Genomic DNA, 17,849 nt, shown 5'->3' with positions numbered 1-17,849 from the left:
TTAAGAACCTGGATCTTTGTTCCTCTATTGACGTATTATAACTGATTTCAGTGTAGACTCGCATTTGATTTCTACTCATGTTTGTACAAAGATTATATGTTGTATGATAATATTGAAATAAAATACAACCTTTCACTGAAATCTACAAATATCCTTTATATAAGGCTATATGACAGTGCGCCTGATCAATCGGTCCTATTTAGTCTAATAGAATAATTGGCAAAAAATAACGCATTAGATACCAGACGACGTTCGTATCATTAAGATGTCTCGACAATGCATGATTTTTTTCTCTGGGATCACCGTCAAAAGAAGACATGCGTAATAACTTTGCATTTAGTTGAGCTATTTCGTTTCAGTCATTTTAGAGAAAACACTGATAAAGCTTCACTCAATAACAGGTTTCGCAGTTTACAAAATCCGATTTAAGTGATTTTCTTGAAGGAAATGAGTTTCAGCTCGCCAAGAAGATATGTAAGTCAACACTATCAATATATGTCTCATTAAAGGCAATTTCGTTTCAAATTCTAAAAGTAATATTTTGATATCAGGACGAAAATAAATAAATGAATTACGTTGGAATGATAAAGGAATGCTAATACGTTCCAATCTTGTTCTATTATGAATGAATAGCTTATTCAGCAGCATATGCCAGGAAAATATCAAACGAAGCCACTGCAAATAAATGAATATGGTGTTTTGAAATGATTTTTCACGACCATCTCTAAACAATTATTGCAAATGTATTATCATAAACATGTTATCATAGAGTATGCATTAACACATGATAGTGTTTATCAGTTGTAGAGGACGCATCCATGTATAACAAGTACAAATTTAATAATAAAACTTAAATCCTTATATCGTCGGATGGCGGGTCTAGCGGGTTAACGCAAGGGCCCGGGCTCAATTTCCGCATGCCGACAAAAGAACCCTAAAATCACCTATCTTTAACCTTAAATTCATACCTTAATAATTAAAAATACAAATGGTGATAGAAAATGTGTACATATGTGTTCATTTTTTTGCAGAAGTGTGTCCACTTGAATGGATGTATAATAGTAGTCTTGAATGAAGGGTTGAAATTCATCAACGATTGTATACGTGTCATATCGAAACCTCAGTGAAATAAAGGTTTTGAGGGTTTTCACGGTGCCCCTCACCACTTATTTATATGAATTCATGGATCCATTAATAGAAGTAAAGACTATAACCACAATATGTTTTTGCACCAGTAAATGTACATGTATACAATTTATCATCCATGTCTCAGCAAATCTTACAGGAAGCATCAGGTTGCAAATTAGTTTAAACTCAGTGACTTACAATTGTTTTTTTATCTAGAACAACACATTATCAAAGGACAAAATTTGCTTGGAATACTTGCTATGACAACTTTACTTTTCGTGTCTTAATAACAAACAAAACATTAATATGATTCTTTATCAGGTGGACGTGTTGCTGATTTCCTCACGTCTTCAAGTTTGAACCAAAGTTGTTGCACAACATGCACGTCTAATTTTGGTAAGGAATAAATCATTTCAGTATGACAGTTTATTTCAGGAGCGTTTGTCTTTTGCGATTCAATACTTTTTAAAAGTTATATAGATGTTTTCCCTCCTCCCCGATAAACAGTTTTGTCACAAGTAATACATCCTATTTTATTCTTAGAAAATATAGGTTTGTATATTTAACATGTTATCATTATAATAATAATAATTCAAAAGCATACTAGTTAAGCATATACTTGATTTATTTGATGAACTGATTGAACCTTGTTTAAATAATGCTGGTGAAGTTAAGGATGTGCACAATGTAATGTAGTATAATGGGTTCATTTACAATTCTGTAAAACTTATCCTCAGTTTTATAAAGACGACATAAAATGACTTTGTATACGGAGAGTCAGGGGCTAAGTTATAAGACAATTAGTTATATGAATATAATTAAACACTAGGTGAAATAATTGCATAGTTATGATAATTAGTATAAAAAAAAGTGTGTATACCATGCCGAAAACAGCAATGGAACAACGTTTATCCAATTATCATCGTACTTGAAAACAATAAGAAAACCTAGAATGCATTGAACAAAGATTTATTTGAAAACGTGAAGAACTCGTTTGGAAAAAAATAAATAATTATCAATATTACAGATCAGGTGAAACAATGGCCAAGTTATCCCCAGCAAAGCCGCAATTTCAAATCAACAGGAACCCGATCAACGTAATGCAAGAACAAGGTTTGATTGACAAAAATGTAAAATGATCTAGTAGTGAATCTGCAAATAAAGTAAAAAAACATCTCGAAAGGAGCAAGTATTTTAATTGGTACATTTGTCAGTGCTGTGTTTAAACCTCAATTTGAAAATGATAAATAATTGAAAATGTAGTTAAAATACACAAATAACAGGCACTTTAATTCATTAAGGATCACTAGGGGAAGGGAGACTGGATGTACGAAGACATAAAATCACAAGTTATTATATTGAAAACCAAGAAACTTATGAAAACGTGAATCAACTATGTGAGATAAATAAATAAGCCAAATAGAAACTTAGTGTCAAAAGTTTTAAAATATGTTTTTTCTTTGCTAAAAAATATAAGGGAATAAAAATCAGAGCATTGTTATTTTGGTGCAATAATCACATGCAATTGTTCCCGATACAACATAACAGTGAGTGACAACAGTAGCCCAATGCATGACGTAAAACATATTTCGAATTGGCAAATCAACCTTCTAACACTAACCTCTGTGACGAAATCGACTATTATAATCTAAATTTACCATCTGTACATAAGATTCTTTTTAATAGAATTGTAATACTGGAGAATATTAACGGTTTCCTTTGAATCAATTTATAAAAGAGCGTCTACGATTGGTCGTATACATTAGGTATGACTAATCATCTGTAACGAACACTAGACTATGGATAACCGCTATATTTGTTACTGTTTAATATTTCGTTTATCTTAAAGTTTATGATATTCACTATTCTTAACACAAATATTAAAAGATATAAGACGAAAAAGTCGGTTTGATACCCTGAACGTGTAAAATTTCATTCCAGTCTTACACAGATAAAAATGGTAAACATGATTTATGTAATTATCAAGCTACTTATATAGAGTTATTTCTGTTTGAAAATAAAAACAGAACAAAGATTTATTTGATATAAAAACCGTTGTTTCTGTTTTTTTTTTTTTTTCGTTTTTTGTATTATCTATTTCTGTGATTCACATGTCATACTTAGAATGACCCATGATTCGAATAATCTTTATTTTATCGTTCATACTTTAAGATGAAATATGGAGTTTTATCAGTGAGATAACAAAAGTGAAAATATCAATTTGATATGTTCACTACAAAACAAGGAGTAAAAATATCAACTTTCAGAACTATTGTTAAAATCCATTGCAGTTACTTACCCTTGATCACAGAACACCACATTGATCTATAATATGTTGGCAAAAAATACATAAAATTTAAACAAATGTTACATAAGTTTTAATAAAGGTATATTTGGATATTAACAACTTACCATTTATTAGGAAACGTTTTCTTGATTTTAAAGCTGAATGCGCGAACATTTGCTGCTTTCATTCCAAACAAATTAGAGACGAAAAAACTGTTCGAACATAAATATAATGTTATATCATCGTTAAAATGTATTTTGAACTGTTTACTGGAGTAGTGCGTAATACGAACTTCCCGGAAAATCCACACAACAATTTGAGCGAAACAGACTTGTCTCTGACAGTAAGATGACTGAATATCCATGTATTATGTAACACACTCTTAAACTAAGATATATGTTTAATATCCAATGATTATCCGCCATTGTTTTGCTAACATTTTCGAGCTTTCCAATGTTTGTTCAATAAATGGCGCCGTAGTAATTTGGCTATATATTCATGCCCCGCTAACAAAAATTAGTTCTTTTTTTTTTTGAAAAATATGCACGTATACAACGTCATTGATAACTGTTCATAAAATCTTCGCACTAAAAACAAGCGAATAATGTACTATAAATTAGAATATCAGAGAACTTTTTCTCAACAAATCGGAAAAAGAAAATTGACAGCTATAATTTTGGTGTGAGGGACGTCCCAAGGGTACCGGCGTAAATAACCCACTTTTCAAAAAGGGGCTAATTCAGACAATAAATTATAATTTTCTAAAACTCAACTAAACATAAAAGAAATAGAACAAAAATGTTTATTTCAGTGTAAGATGGTATTTTATTTCATAGAAAAACTAAAACTATATTTTTAATCGTGGCTTCGCCATCCATGAAAATATGTTTTTCTATGACACTCGTGAAATAAAATAGATCTTACACTGAAATATCCTCTATATCTTACTCAGAACGAGACGTTTTAAAAGAAGTCAACTAAAAAATATAGTGCTTTTCCTTTCAGTATATAATTATAACTTAATCACTTAAATTGTTTTCACATGTGCTTGATAATTCCCTGTTTAACGTACTGCTAATAGCATAAACAATCAATCTCGCACTTTACCTAAAGTTTCAATTATTCTCCAACATTTATTTTGAACCCGCAATCAAATGGAATATCATATGTGTTTATATCGAAACTTACCTTAAAAAACTTTCAGTTTTGTTTTTTTCATATGTTTATTATGAATATACCAAAATATAAACATAAATATAAACACAGGCTTTTTAATGCATTGTTAATTGATGAACTTCTTTGACTCTCAATTCCTATCAAAAGCCTGATGGGTGAGAAACGAGTGCCCGTTTTTTGACCAGCAAACAGCCTTATATCAGAACCAGCCAGTAGTGGTGATTAGATCTTCGTAATCCTGCTCCTTAGGTGGACACCCTAACCATAAGGCCACATTCAAACTGAGATTTGTAGGACAGGGAAAGAAAAGCATATAGTAGTGTCAATAGGGTACGAACTATGAATATAGTTAGGTAATTATAAGTTTTGTTTTCAAAGATGTAGTACGTTAAGAAATATATAGTTCTATCTTTCCACCATTTCTATTGGTTAAATATATCTTATACCATTGTTACATTCGCCTTAACATGTTTCGCGTTTTATTGGGCTGTGACACAATCATGGGTCGTGCTTTGTCACACGTACCAGAGTTATTTCCTTGTTTGTCCTTCTTCCAGCGGCCCTGGAGAGGTATCACATTGTCTCACAAAACGAGGAAAAGTTCACGTAAATATCAGCCATTTACTGTATACCCTTAGGTATAAAGTATTATATAACGCGCCGTCTTAAACGTCAAAGTGATTCTGGTTTACCGTAGATTACTAGCGGATCAGCAGTTGCGATAGTAGCAATAGTAGTAGACGTAGTAGAAGTGGTAGTATTAGTAGTTGCAGTGGTACTTGCAGTGGTGCTGGTGGTGGTGGTGGTGGTGGTGGTGGTGGTAGAGGTAGTGGAAGTGGTAATTGTAGAAATAACAGTAGCAGCAACATTAGCAAAAACAGTAGCAGTAGTAGTATGATTTAAATATCAGATACACTATCCTGTCATGCTGTATTTAAAGACAGCTATATATGTTATTGCACGTTCAATATGGTATGTATAACGTTTGCAATTTTTCTCAGCGATATAAAGCATATCCAATGCAATAACTGTTTTTAATTGTAATTTTTATCGCAAGTCATTTATCAGTATGCCGTATTATTTTCAAACCGGTTTATGTGCCTCTCATATCAACCATTTGATTTCCATAGAAGAGAAACGATGATGTCCAAGGGCCGTTTCAAGGAAGAGTTTTAGCCGTAACCCGAATGATCATCAACCAGTATAATAAACTGATTGTTTTATTTCGTCAACTTTGTGTTTAGGTTCAAAGCTGGCTAAAGGTCAACATGATCGAATATGTAGCAAAATAATGGAGATATGATATAGGTATGACGTCACCATTGCGTCATATGTACTTCCGTTGTGTGGAAAATTCTCAATAAAAAAATAATGTTTTCATGACTGATAGACATGTTTTCACATGCACAATACACTGTAAATAAAAAATATCCTTATTCCTGAAACTTTTATACCTTAAGTATCTATTATTGCTTGATTTATTATTTAGAATAGAGATTTAAGCATAAACTGCTGCCCTATAGTTGAAAGGTAATTTTGGAAAAACTGTCATGGCGGACTGTGCCATTTTGAGAGTTTGTTTTTCAAGTGGAGAGATTTTCCTTAGGAATAACTTGACCCCCCTTTTTTATTGGCTTAAAAGGTAATTTAAAGCTTGTACTTTAAGAATATATATGTTTATCATAGTCTGCATTCGCTCGAAATGCCTTTAAATGTTGTCTAAAAATAATCATTTCACATTGAATTATAGAGGAAATGACAATGGTGGTGTGTAACCTAAGATCATTTCAATTTACGTCTTAATTTTACTAAATTCTTTATTGAAAAGCAACATTGTGTTTTGCAAACTACTCAATATAACCTGCTTAATGTGAACTTAAGTAGACAAAAATATCATTCAATTGTATTCTACAATTTCCATTTATATTGCAATGCATTATGCAACTACTTTAAAACATGCTTTTTAATTATGAACTGTTTTAAATGGTTGTGTGCATTCTATGCTACATAATCATGCAACTTCTTCTTGTTTTGAACATAATTCGACAAATATGTGTATTTAGTGAACATAAAAGCGCATAATAAGAGAACATTTGAGTGCGTATTGAATTTAGAGTGCATATTAATGGAATATTAAAGGCAATAATAAATTAGAGTGCATAATTGGATGAAATAAGACTGTATGGTAAGTGAATATTAATGTTCAAATAAATAGTCATAACTGCGTCCATACAAACACGAAACCTCCCATTTGCAGAAAATTTGACAATTAGAAGTAACAAATGTACAAAACATACCTTTGACGGAAACGAAAGAATCTAAATAAATCGAAATAAAATCTAACGCTTGTTATTTTGGTTGAATTTTCAGACCTGAATTTGTGAGATTTAATATAGGTTATTGTAAAAGCTTAAGTATAGGAAACCTATGTTTTTCTTTTGTAAGTTGACGGTATATACGATTTAAATAGTCAAATAAGGCATTTAAATAGTTATTCCAATTGCAATTTTAACCGTCGCAAATTTTAAAACAATAATACGGTTATTTCTGTACTATAGCATTAAGCTTGTTTCATACATATGTGACGTTCGATTGTACCTGCTTTTTCAAAGCCACTTACCAAAGTTTATTTGAAGATTGGACTGACAGGCTGAATAAATACATCATTCAATGTATTTTTTTTATTTTATATATAACTCTGTTTTATAAAATGTATATTAAATGTATACATATAATATGCATACATCAATATGATGTTATCACAATTGATGAGCAAATAATGTTCTATTGTACATCGCACACTGTGAGGGAGCAAGAATTGTGACGTCACCACACATGTGTACGACCACGGCGATCTTGACACAACAAAAGGTATGTTTGTGTATATTTTCTTTACTAAATTGAATCAAATTAAAACAATACCTAGCCCATGGTACGCCACATGATTTCCGCTTTCATGTGGTAAACCGTCTGTTATTCTTGTTGTTGTAGTTTTTGAGAACATTCAAAAACAAATTTGGAATCGGTGATGCAGACGACCACACATTTTGTTTATCTTGCAAAAAACAATGATAAATCGGCTAATTTCCAATGGTTCTTTACAAAAAGTTATATAAACAGTAAATATATACCATTTACAATACATTTTCAAGGCGAAATGATGTTTTTGAAAGAAATCGTACAATATTAAATTATGCGAACGACCACACTCGAGAATTTTAGGCGAACGACCACACTTTTTTATCTAATTTTGATAAGAGTGCGAATAAAGCTTCAAATACTTTATTTCTTAATGTGTATAGTATATCTTTTAGATGGAGAGTCGACAACCTCAGGTCTGCAGATATTGTGGCAAGGTCCTTTCGAACATTTCAACACTGCGGCAGCACGAAACAACACATACATTATTAGAAAACTTATTGTATTTTCTAACAATATTTTGTTTTTGAAATCTAATCGCCGTATGTACATAACCAGGAAGGCATTTTCAGAACTGTTTTAGTAAATTCCTGCTTTTGTTTTGAGGCGATGGGTTTTTAGCTCGACTATTCCAAGACTAACGAGTGCTATCCTACTCACCCTAGCGTCAAATTTTGGTTAAGGTTTTGCATGTAAGCACCTTTAAGTCATTATCTCAGCAAATATATGTATTGCATTGAAACTTCAGACAGGCGTTTCCAACTATCCAACAGACTTAATTAATCAAGTAAGATAGCTCCAGTTTGCATAAAATGTAAATTATGGCCCTTTATTATTCGACTAAAAGATTCTGGTTAAGGTTTTGCATATATACCAAAGCTTTGCAATCTAAACTTAAAAGCGACGGAACAGTTGAGCGCGCTGTCTCTGTGACAGCTCTTATTATAAAAGATCATTGCACTGTTATTAATTTCATTTTTGTGTTGTTGTTTTTTCCAGAACTTTATTAGTAAACTCTTGTACTATTTCGAGGCGATAGGTTAGCAATAAAGATTAATGTAGGTGATTCATTTCACTTTTTGTGATTTGCTCTGTGATTACATTTGTATGTTTATTTTTTTACATGTAAACAGCCTGATCAGTATTACATGCTATATCAATCTTATAAATGCGATTGTTTTACAAACAAATGCGGACATTTTTTGTTTCATATTGATGTGATTTATACTCTGTGTTTACTGTGATCCGTTTGTATTTTTAAAATAAAGACAATAAACGTTATCAAATATCAGTTTTATTTGATTAATCTTCACTATTATTGCCATGTAATAACACTGACTGTTGCCATATAAGTGACGTGTCAATAAAGAATAATGGCACAACACATATTTAATCAAAAACAACTTGTTATTGAGTAATGACTACACATGTCATTCGCCGGCTATAAATGAACTACCCAGTAACATTTGAAGTTCCATATGATCATATCGATAGTCAACATTGAATGTTTAGGAATCTCATTTAGGATGTAACTAACGTTTTTCAATCATTTCTCCTCGCCTTTTCCCTTCTGACACCCAGTGCCCCTTTTTGTAATGAATTTCGATCAAAATATACTGTACCACTCTTCTTCCTTTTCGTCGAACGTATATCGAACATACGGTCCCTGAAATTGTGTGGATGAGATAAATTAAATGTATGTTTTCTTCATCTTACAATACAAACATTGGTGTTTTAACAAGTTTAACGATTGACAGACTTAGAGATATAGGTGTCATGTGATTTGGGTGGGTTTTAGCCCTATCAAATGTGCGTTTGATCTTGGCATCCGAAAATTGCCCTAGTATTTCTTTTCATACTAGACACACATTCTAGAGTGACTCTATCAACATCTTACTTGACAATCATCTCCTTTACACTGGTCGAATGCCTCGAAACGCATGCCGCACAATCTCGGTCACATTCTGGTGTTGACATGTCGGATTTGTCGAGAAGATTATACACGTGTGTGCGTCATGTGCGGATACAAATGTCCTACGAATAGAAAAAAGCATTGAGATCACGGAGGCTTTATTCGCATCCCATTCAAATTTAATTTAAAAAGTGTGGTCGTTCGCCTAAAATTCTCGAGTGTGGTCGTTCGCATAATTTGATATTTTAATATTACCATCAAAACCATCAATACCCCTTGCAAAGGTACTCTAAATGGTATATATTTGCTTTAATAAGTGTTTTTCATAAAGAACCAGGTGAAACTAGCCGTTGTATCATTGTTTTTGCAAGATATACAAAATGTGTGGTCATCTGCATCCGCGATTCCAAATTTGTTATTGAATGTTCTCAAAAACTACGACACCAAGAATATCAGACAGTATACCACATGAAATCGGAAATTATGTGCCGTACCATGGGCTAGGTCTTGTTTTAATTCGATTCAAGATAATAAAGAAAACATCAAAAACATACGTTTTGTTGTCTCAATTTCTCCGTGGTCGTTCGCATTTGTGGTCACGTGATTGTTTTTGCTCCCTCACAGTGATCGCAGCAAACTGATTCTTTTATCAAAGTTCTACCGGAACATGGCGCTTGTGTGTTTTACCGCTTTCCAATTATTCCTATTGTATCCTAAGTTGTAAGTAATCGGTAATACCTGTATTACACAGTGTCACAAATCTCATTTTACATTTATATTATGGTATTATTATTTAATACAATTTGCTTGTACTAGTTTAAACATTGATTTAAAATCAATCATTAGGTAGTATTGTATCGACACGATACGGTAACACTTGACCAATTTTCACTGCTTTGACCATTTTTACGTCATCATAATTTGTACATATTTTGGGTGTGTAATTCTCTAGTTAGTTGGGAACAGGTTTTTGACCAAGACAGACGTGTAACATTCTCTGGGTGGACGGACGGAACTGCCATGTCTGCAGTTATGCAGCTGAAAAGCTGTTGGGGAATGAATGTGCATTAATACTAAGTATTATTAACACCTGACACCAGGGTAAGTGCCATTACATTATAATTGTTTTATAGACATTCTTGCACTACAATTTAGGTTTGTAAATAGTGTTAAATATTGTCTCTTGTACATGTACTTTGCAATTGTCAGGTTTTTATATTGCAAGTAAGCGTTGTAAGCATTATTTACTCATAAAATTATCTAGAGAACTATTTTCATTCGTGTTAAACTATAATTGTTTAGATTCTCACAGTTTTGCCATGACTGGGAATGAACCGACATTTTATTGGTTTGCTTTGCATAATTGTTGAGAGTAAAAGTGTATAATCATGCTTTTTAAATCTAATTTAGGTAAGCAATGATATAGTAAATAGTATGACTTATGTCGTAATTTTATACGTAAACAGCAGAACATCGTTTGCTATGGTTGCCACGATACGGTTACATTGACGTTTTGGGACTCATGACGTCAGAGGACGTTTTCAACGTAGTTGGGCTACCGGACGCTAACAGGGCGGGATGTCAGTGGACCTCGTGTTTGTACCGGTAACTCAGGCTGGTGCTGAGGACGGATACGCCTAGGTGGGCGTTGATATATCCTATCGTGGACGCCGAGAGGCGGGACGTGTATTGGGATTGGCATCTGAGTGACGTCAGTGTTGACGTCTAAGTGACGCCTGTATTTCCTGTGGTCGGCGTCTGGGTGACGTCGATGCGTCTATGTGGTGTCTGTGTGACGCCGTTGTCGACATCCGGGTGACGTCTGTGTGACGTTTACGTTAGCGGGAGATTGAGATAGTGGAGTGGTAGACTGGTTACAGCGTAACAGTGTGGCAGTAGTGACATTCAACCATATTACATAAGATCTCTCTTTATTTATTGTAAATTATGTAAATAATATATTTGTTAAAACTTGTATTGTCATTTGTCAATTTCTTCATAACAATTAGGACTGCCCCTCTCTATGCCATTCCTGACCTTTGACATTGGTGTCAGAAGTGGGATAGTTCTAAGAGTTATGAAGGGATATTGATAGTAAAATAATATTAATTAAGTAATATTTTCATACAAGTAGCCTTTATATGTCTATATATTTTACAACTATGTGTATTACTTTGTGTACATACATATTTTTGTGTTTTTCAGATTAATGGTTTTGCTGTGTAACCCTGGAGTCAGGTGGTGTTTGTATGGGTGTTGGTTCGGGTGGTTATGGTTTACATACAGCTGCATTGGGGCATGAACGCTGTGGTATGTACATGTGTTGACACGACGACGTAGACTGTTGACTGTACGATTATACTTACTGAGTGTTACGTTATCACGGGGGTACGTCATTATTTAATTCTTAGTGAAACGTCGTCAAGTGTTATCGTTAGTTTTGAACAATGCAATTTTATCTGTAATTTCAATATACTGTACTGTGTGTACTTTAGGAATAGCATTTGTTAATTTTATGCCATTGTGTTTGCTTAACCATGGATGTTCTTGAGCAGTTAACTACTCAGGATAAGGAGTTAGGGTACAGCGTAAAGGAGTTGTAGGACTTTGTGCGGGAGCAACAGGCCATTCAGCGTGAGGATCGGCGTATCCAGGATGATAAAGAACGTGAACGGATGGAAATGGAACGTGAGCATGAACGTGAGCGAATGGCACATGAAAAGCCACTTAAGGAAATGGAGGTAAGAGATGTAAAGTCTGAGCATAGGGAGCGCACAAATTATGTTAAGGCACCTAAGTTACTGTCATTTAATGAGACCAGGGATCAGATGGATTCGTACCTTAACCGCTTTGAGAGGTATGCTAGTTCTCACAAATGGGACAAGTCTACATGGGCTCTTAATCTGAGTGCATTACTCAAGGGTAAGGCATTAGATGTTTACGCAAGGTTGCCCTGCGATCATTCTCTTAATTATGATGTCCTTAAGACTGCACTACTTAAGAGATTTGATCTGACGGAAGATGGTTTCCGGCATAAGTTTCGGTCCAGTTTGCCTGAATACGGTGAGACATTTCTTCAGTTTATTAATAGGTTATCAGGGTATGCGGATAGATGGAATGAGCTATCTAAAACTGAAAGGACGTTTGAAGCTGTGCGTGATCTTTTGTTGCGTGAGCAAATATTAAATATATGTACTAAGGATTTGGCTCTTTTCCTCAGAGAGCATGTACCCAGAGACGTAGCTACAATGGTAACGCTCGCTGATCAGTTCCGTGAAGCACGGGCGGTAAGTACAAAATCCTTGTGTTCTTCTTTTAACAGGTCACGTAATCCAGAGCATAACGCACCAGGAAACAAAGGCCATATTCATCGAGGCAACCAGAGTGGCAAGAGTGACAACAGACCGGCAGATACAAAAGGAAAAGGTGACAGTGCCGGACGTCCTCAGGGTGGAAATTTTAGACGTTGCTACCGTTGTGGACGACAAGGTCACATATCTACTGACAGTATTTGTCCAGATAGAAACAAGAAGAGTGCAGCAACGGCGTCAGTGCAAAAGGACGGGACTGAAAAGGAAAAGGTTTGTGCTGCCTTTCTTCCGGTTACAAATACAAGTTTATACTCGAAAGCTCTATGTACTTCGTCTGATAATGTAATGCCAACGGCTGAAGGATTGCTTGGTAATCGTCATGTTAAGGTGTTGCGAGATACAGGGTGTAGCGGAGTCATTGTGAAGAAGGCACTAGTTTATATAGATGATATTACAGATCGTCCACAGACTTGTCTGATGGCTGATGGTTCTAAGGTCACGGCTTCCATTGCCCGTGTAAGTATAGACACACCATACTTCTCTGGTGATATTGAAGCTTGGTGTATGGAAAACCCTCTGTTTGATGTTATTATTGGAAACATTCCTGATGCTAAGGCTCCAGTTTTACAGGCAACCGGCGGCTCAGCAGCCAGAGTGACGGCGGTGCAGACTCGACTGATGAAGAAAGATGAAAACGAACGTCAGAAGTTCAAACGCATGAAAGCTCCAACGTTGATTGATAGCAGTGCAACACCAGACGACATCATGAAAGCGCAACAGAGTGATGCGACATTGGAGATAGTGAGAGAATACGTGACTAAACCAGGTACCCATAAGGCCAAGTTTGTCATCATAAAGGGTATCATTTATCGGGAGTTCGTTTCGCCATCAGTTGACCACGGCAAAAGATACTTGCAGATGGTAGTACCGAAGAATTACCGTGAAAAGGGTCTTGCGCATGATTCCATTATGTCTGGACATTTAGCCGTCAAACGTACCGTAGCTAAGGTGCTGTCAGAGTTCTACTGGCCTGGGGTACAAGCGGACGTGAAGCGCTACTGCCAGTCTTGTGATGCATGCCAGAGGACAATACCGAAAGGAAAGGTAACCAAGGCTCCTTTAGGTAAGAGGTTACTAATCGAAACACCTTTTCAGCGAGTTGCCGTAGATATTGTTGGTCCGATAGAGCCCGGGTCTGCAAAGGGAAACATGTATATACTCACCTTAATGGATTATGCCACCCGATATCCTGATGCTGTTGCTCTACCCTCTATAGAAGCGGAACGAGCAGCTGAAGCGTTGGTAGAGATGTTTTGCCGTCTAGGTGTACCAGGGGAGCTCTTGACAGATATGGGCACGCAGTTTACTTCAGATGTTATGAAGGAGGTAAGTAGATTGCTTTCTATAAGACAGCTTACCACAACACCGTACCATCCCATCTGTAACGGACTGGTTGAGAAGTTCAACGGCAGAATGAAGCTTATGTTAAAGCGTTTGTGTTTGGAAAAGCCCAAGGACTGGGACAGATATCGTGGAGCAGTTTTGTTTGCCTACAGAGATGCTCCACAGGAGAGTTTAGGGTTTACACCTTTCGAGCTCATCTATGGTCGACAGGTGAGGGGACCTATGAAGATACCCGGGAGCTGTGGACCAAGGATATTCAGGACCAAGAGGTAAAAACCGTTTACCAGTATGTTGTTGACCTGAAGGACAGACTAGAATACAGCGCTGAAATAGCACATAGCAATCTGGACAAGGCCAGTAAGAGGTACCCTGCCATATACAATCGTAAAGCCAAGGTTAAGCGTTTGGATGTTGGTGATCGGGTATTGGTCTTACTTCCAACCAAGAATAACAAGCTTTTACTTCAATGGCGGGGACCATATACAGTAACTGGAAAAGTAGGTGGCTTAGACTACAAGATACAGATGGACAATAAGGTCAAAACATTTCATGCAAATATGCTAAAGTTGTATGTTGAAAGGGACGCAATAGTACACGGTGTCGAAAGTGTTGGTGTTGTCGATGACTACAGTGAAGAGTCACCCAACGACGAGGAACAATGCATAGTGGAGCCGCCAACGTTGTCAACAGGAAAAGGTAAAGACTACCACATAAGCGAACAACTGTCTCCAAATGAGGTTGAGCGTCTGATCGATATGTTGGAATAGTTTTCCGATGTGCTATCTACTTCACCAGGGCGTACAAGTTTAGGTGAACATGACATAAAACTGAATACAGACACACCGATACGGTCTAAACAGTATCCTGTACCATTTGCAATGAAACAAACTGCTATTGAAGAGTTTAAAAGCATGCTGCAACTTGGAGTCATTGAACCGTCAGATAGTCAGTATTGCAGTAATTACGTGATTGTGAGGAAACCTGACGGGACCAAACGTTTCTGTATAGACTTTCGTGCTATAAATAGAGCGAGCATCTTTGATTGTGAGCCAATGCCGACCATTGATGACATATTTGTAAAGTTATCCAACTGTCGCTACATCACCAAGGTGGATTTGACGAAGGGATACTGGCAACTACCACTGACGGAGCGGTCCAAGGCTCTCACAGCCTTCCGGACACCGATTGGTCTGTTCCAATTCGTCACTATGCCGTTCGGTTTTGTTTGCGCCAGCGCTAGTTTTACTAGAATTATGAGGAAATTGCTTGATGGAATGGAAGATATCGACAATTTCATTGATGACATCATTGCCTACACCGAGACCTTTGAACAGCACCTCAAGGTTCTTAGAGAACTGTTAAAAAGATTGTGTGACGCCAAATTGACTGCTAAACCTAGTAAATGTTATTTTTGTTTTCAGTCTGTAGAGTGTTTGGGTCATGTTGTTGGTAAGGACCAGGTTGGGTTGCTACCAGACAAGGTTAAGTCCATTGAAGAAGCGCGAATGCCGGAGACAAAGAAACAGGTTCGTGCATTTTTAGGTCTTGTAGGTTTTTACCAGAAGTTTGTTCCACATTATTCTTCTGTTGCAGCCCCATTGACAGATCTTACCCGGAAAGGACTACCTAACAAGGTTAGGTGGGGCGAAGCCCAAGAGAAAGCGTTTGTCACACTCAAGCGTGCGCCGTGTTCATTTCCAATACTGAAGCTACCAGAATTGGGTAAGCAATTTGTTTTGCAGACTGACGCCAGTGACGTCGGAGTAGGCGCTGTTTTGCTCCAACAATGTGAGGATGAGCGTAGACCAGTTGCTTATGCTAGTCGTAAGTTAAATAAAGCAGAAAGGTTGTACGCGACGGTGGAGAAAGAGTTTCTGGCGTGCGTCTGGGCGATACTGAAGTTTCAGAGGTATCTCTACGGACAAGAGTTCGTTCTGGAGACGGACCACCAGCCTTTGTCACACCTCCACAGGGCAAAAATAGGTAACGCTAGGCTTATGAGATGGGCCATTTTGTTGCAGCCTTATTGTTTCAGAATTGTGGCGATTCCAGGCAAGTCTAACGTTCTTGCCGACGGTTTGTCGAGGTTGTAGGGAGTTTGTAATAAGGATTTGTTGTACAAAAGTGCAAGCACTTTCTTAAGGTGGGGCGTATGTCACAAATCTCATTTTACATTTATATTATGGTATTATTATTTAATACAATTTGCTTGTACTAGTTTAAACATTGATTTAAAATCAATCATTAGGTAGTATTGTAACGACACGAAACGGTAACACTTGAACAATTTTCACTGCTCTGACCATTTTTACGTCATCATGATTTGGACATGTTTTGGGTGTGTAATTCTCTAGTTAGTTGGGAACAGGTTTTTGACCAATACAGACGTGTAACATTCTCTGGGTGGACGGACGGAACTGCCACGTCTGCAGTTATGCAGCCAAAAAGCTGTTGGGGAATGAATGTGCATTAATACTAAGTATTATTAACACCTGACACCAGGGTAGGTGCCATTACATTATATTTGTTTTATAGACATTCTTGCATTACAATTTAGGTTTGTAAATACAGTTAAATATTGTCTCTTGTACATGTACTTTGCAATTGTCAGGTTTTTATATTGCAAGTAAGCGTTGTAAGCATTATTTGCTCATATAATTATCTAGAGAACTATTTTCATTCGTGTTAAACTATAATTGTTTAGATTCTCACAGTTTTGCCTTGACTGGGAATGAACCGACATTTTATTGTTTTGCTTTGGATAATTGTTGAGAGTAAAAGTGTATAATCATGCTTTTAAATCTAATTTAGGTAAGCAATGATATAGTAAATAGTATGACTTATGTCGTAATTTTGAATGTCAGGTTATACGTATACAGCAGAACATCGTTTGCTATGGTTCCCACGTTACGGTTACATTGACGTTTTGGGGCTCATGACGTCAGATGACGTTTTCAACGTAGTTGGGCTTCCGGACGCTTACAGGGCGGGATGTCAGTGGACCTCGTGTTTGTACCGGTAACTCAGGCTGGTGCTGAGGACGGATACGCCTAGGTGGGCGTTGAAATATCCTATCGTGGACGCCGAGAGGCGGGACGTGTATTGGGATTGGCATCCGAGTGACGTCAGTGTTGACGTCAAAGTGACGCCTGTATTTCCTGTGGTCGGCGTCTGTGTGACGTCGATGCGTCTATGTGGTGTCTGTGTGACGCCGTTGTCGACATCCGGGTGACGTCTGTGTGACGTTTACGTTAGCGGGAGATTGAGATAGTGGAGTGGTAGACTGGTAACAACGTAACAGTGTGGCAGTAGTGACATTCAACCATATATATTACATAAGAAGATCTCTCTTTATTTATTGTAATTTATGTAAATAATATATTTGTTAAAACTTGTATTGTCATTTGTCAATTTCTTCATAACAATTAGGACTGCCCCTCTCTATGCCATTCCTGACCTTTGACACACAGGTTATGTAATAAACAGAGGGTAATGGTAAAAGTTAATTAAGTATTTTGATACTAAATGGCAAATATTTAGATATATTTAGTGTCCCTGAGCGTTTTGTGCAAAACCGGAGGATATGCAAACGCATATATATATACTAAAATTATAATCCGTTGAAATTAAGCTGACTTAGGCCGAAATATGGTAATTTAGCCAAATGAACTTTCACTTTATATTTTGCAGTCCTCCCGATTTATTTACTTAT

General features: G+C 36.3%; 1 protein-coding gene across 1 annotated transcript; it reads left to right on the top strand.

Moving 5' to 3' along the window:
- Positions 1-12,103: 12,103 nt before the first annotated feature.
- On the top strand, positions 12,104-14,904 carry LOC128205922 (uncharacterized). The gene is made up of 2 exons (XM_052907984.1): positions 12,104-14,406; positions 14,718-14,904. The coding sequence occupies exons 1-2, from the start codon at positions 12,104-12,106 to the stop codon at positions 14,902-14,904; spliced, it is 2,490 nt and encodes an 829-aa protein (XP_052763944.1).
- The last annotated feature ends 2,945 nt before the right edge of the window (positions 14,905-17,849 follow it).

The sequence above is a fragment of the Mya arenaria genome, chromosome 10 (assembly GCF_026914265.1).
Source record: "Mya arenaria isolate MELC-2E11 chromosome 10, ASM2691426v1".
Taxonomy (NCBI): Eukaryota; Metazoa; Mollusca; class Bivalvia; order Myida; family Myidae; genus Mya; species Mya arenaria.
The sequence above is the reverse complement of the archived record's forward strand: the minus strand, read 5'-3'. Positions and strand labels throughout refer to the sequence as shown.